Source organism: Gadus chalcogrammus, chromosome 10 (assembly GCF_026213295.1).
Source record: "Gadus chalcogrammus isolate NIFS_2021 chromosome 10, NIFS_Gcha_1.0, whole genome shotgun sequence".
NCBI lineage: Eukaryota > Metazoa > Chordata > Actinopteri > Gadiformes > Gadidae > Gadus > Gadus chalcogrammus.
Window position 1 is genome coordinate 1,196,859 of NC_079421.1, and position 2,486 is coordinate 1,199,344.

The window sequence follows — 2,486 nt, forward strand, 5'->3', positions numbered from 1 at the left end:
ATTCTAAGGAAGATTGATAAAGGGAACAGCATGAGTAAAGAGGAACAGATACATTATCTTACAGTAATGGTGGGGAATCATTTATGCTGACTGTCCTTTTTCATAACACAACCTCTTACAGATGTGGTCTTAGCCAGCCAAAAACACTGGAAAGAAACTGAGTTACGACCCAGTTTACGGCCCTGGACGCTGTCAGAACCAGCTTTATGGTAACAGTGTTAGCAAAGATGCTATGACAGCTTCCCTTCAACCACCCTGATCGCTAACTAACAGACTAACCGTTGAGAACCATTTTCCTACCTCTGTTTTTTTTGTCAGGGTAAACTGAATAAGGAAAATGCCCCCCCTTCTTTTTTTCACAGATTTCATTAAAAGTTAATGGAGCATCACTGGATTTTATGCGCAGCATAGCGACACTTAAGCAGAGTTTCCAAGAGAGTAATAAAGGAATAATGGCTGCCACTCTCGAATACCCGCGTGTTCACAGTCATTATCACATTCATAAGATCAGAGTTAGAACAACGGGAGACCCGTCTCCCTTTCGCCTCTACCGCCCTCTCAGTTCCTTCATATTCCTATCCTTCTTCTCCGTCGCTCTCTCTCCATATCGCAGTTTCTCTCCCTCGGTCTCACTTTCGCTCACTGTCTCTCCCCATCCATAGTCCTCTTTATTTCTCTCTCCATCTCTATCTCATCTCTGTTGCTTTTTCTAATGTTTAACTTGTTGTATTTATTCAGGATGCAGGTCTGTAAACACTCTGGGGCAAAGCAAAACCAACGCTCACGCTGACAAGCACACACATACATACACACACAGACAAACACACGCATAGGGTCAAATCTGTTTCATTGTGTCCTGTGGCACAGCTGGGCATCTGTTGTCTACCAAACTCAGATGCAGCCTCATTAAAATGTGTGTGCGGTGTGTGTGCTTATGTGTGGTTGTGTGTGAGAGCCTGTGTGAGCGTGTGTTTGCGCGTGCATGTCAGTGTGTGTGAGCGGGTTTGTGCATGTGGGCGTGTGTGCGAGTTGAGAAGTCTGTTTTATAACCAGCACTATAAATCACAGAGTGACATGGAAAACATAAGCCTTAAAAAACACCTCAAGTTTATATATTTTTAGATGTAAAGTGTTCTTTCACTGCCAGTATAATAAATTAAGGAGAAATATTAAAATACACAACATAATTTTTTTTGTTGGTCAGTATAATTGGTTATCACAGATATATGACGCAATTCGCTGGCGATGGGCCTATGGATGAATGCGGTGCGCCATGCCACAGTGACATGACGGAATGGTCTTCCAATTGACAAATTAGTGATTAGTAACGTCATTCAGATGGGCTCTCTGGCAGAGGAAAGTTGGCAAAAGTGAACAAGGAATAACCTCCGGGGAGCTTGGACATTCCTCGGTAAAATTCCTTCCGTTGGAACCGCAGAGAGAAACAAACATTCAGAATACAGCCGTGAGTTGCCGGGCGGTCGGCGACTAATTACACCAGATTAGTCAGATTTGATTTGAGATAAGATCATAAACCAAGGCCCATATTATACAAAAATAGAGCCGTATCAAATATATGTGTTATTTATAAACACTTTCAATATTAATCAATCAATATTTATCAATCATACCTTTTGAATATAAGTAACAAGTAACTTTTAAGTAACCAGAATTGAGTCACATACTACTTAATGAGTAATACATCTGTAGTAAATTGCACTCACGCCGGCTTGCCGCAGATCTTGCGTTGGTACCACTGCTTACAGTTGGTGAAGTACTTCTTATCTGTCCCCTGGATCTTCTGCATGGCGCAAACATTGGGTCTAAACAAACAACAACATGGAATACAAGATTAGACATTAGGGAAACTACACGCAGAAAATCATTAATTATTCTTTACTTGAAGGGGGGTTCACTTGACGCAAAACTTTTACGCACGGCTTTTTTTGTTTTCTTGGGGGGACTTACCCATGTGGTCTGCCTCTTATTCTGCTATGCAATAAAACTGCCTGGTAGGGAGATTTGGCACCGAGGCATATCGTCGCAATCAAGGTAAGGGCCAGAGCTAACAAAGTAAGATGCTTCATTTCGGCGACTAAAACGGACCCCTTCTCCTCCACCCTCTACAATCCGGACAGCTCCACCAGCGCACAACAGCTGGATTTATAGCACGGGTGTCTCTGGTGGGGGGAGGAGCCTCGTGCATTACTTCAGGATGGGAAAGACATGAAACATATACAAAAAACGTCTCTATGTAGGCCTATCACAAATAAAACAACAATCCCCGCCAAGGATATATTTCCATTCCATTCAAATTGTTGACCTCTATGAAATAGAGCATGGCATGTTATTAAGAACAGAGGTTAATGAACTGAGAGCATCAATGGTCACCTATAGTTATTATCAAAATCGTTTTCACGAATCATAGGCCTACTTCAGTTTAATATCTATGGAATTTAAAGTAACGTAATCGGTGAACACAAACT

The 2,486-nt window shown here is 41.9% G+C and overlaps 1 protein-coding gene across 1 annotated transcript in view; it reads right to left on the bottom strand.

The window, feature by feature from the left end:
- Positions 1 to 2,156, bottom strand: part of tgfbi (transforming growth factor, beta-induced) — a 21,255-nt gene extending 19,099 nt beyond the window's left edge. Inside the window, exons 1-2 of the mRNA XM_056600943.1 lie at positions 1,969 to 2,156; positions 1,725 to 1,823 (exon numbers count right to left, since the gene is read on the bottom strand). Of these exons, the coding sequence (XP_056456918.1) occupies positions 1,725 to 1,823; positions 1,969 to 2,087 (218 nt within the window). The 5' untranslated portion in view covers positions 2,088 to 2,156. The remainder of the gene's footprint in view (positions 1 to 1,724; positions 1,824 to 1,968) is intronic.
- Positions 2,157 to 2,486: the final 330 nt, after the last annotated feature.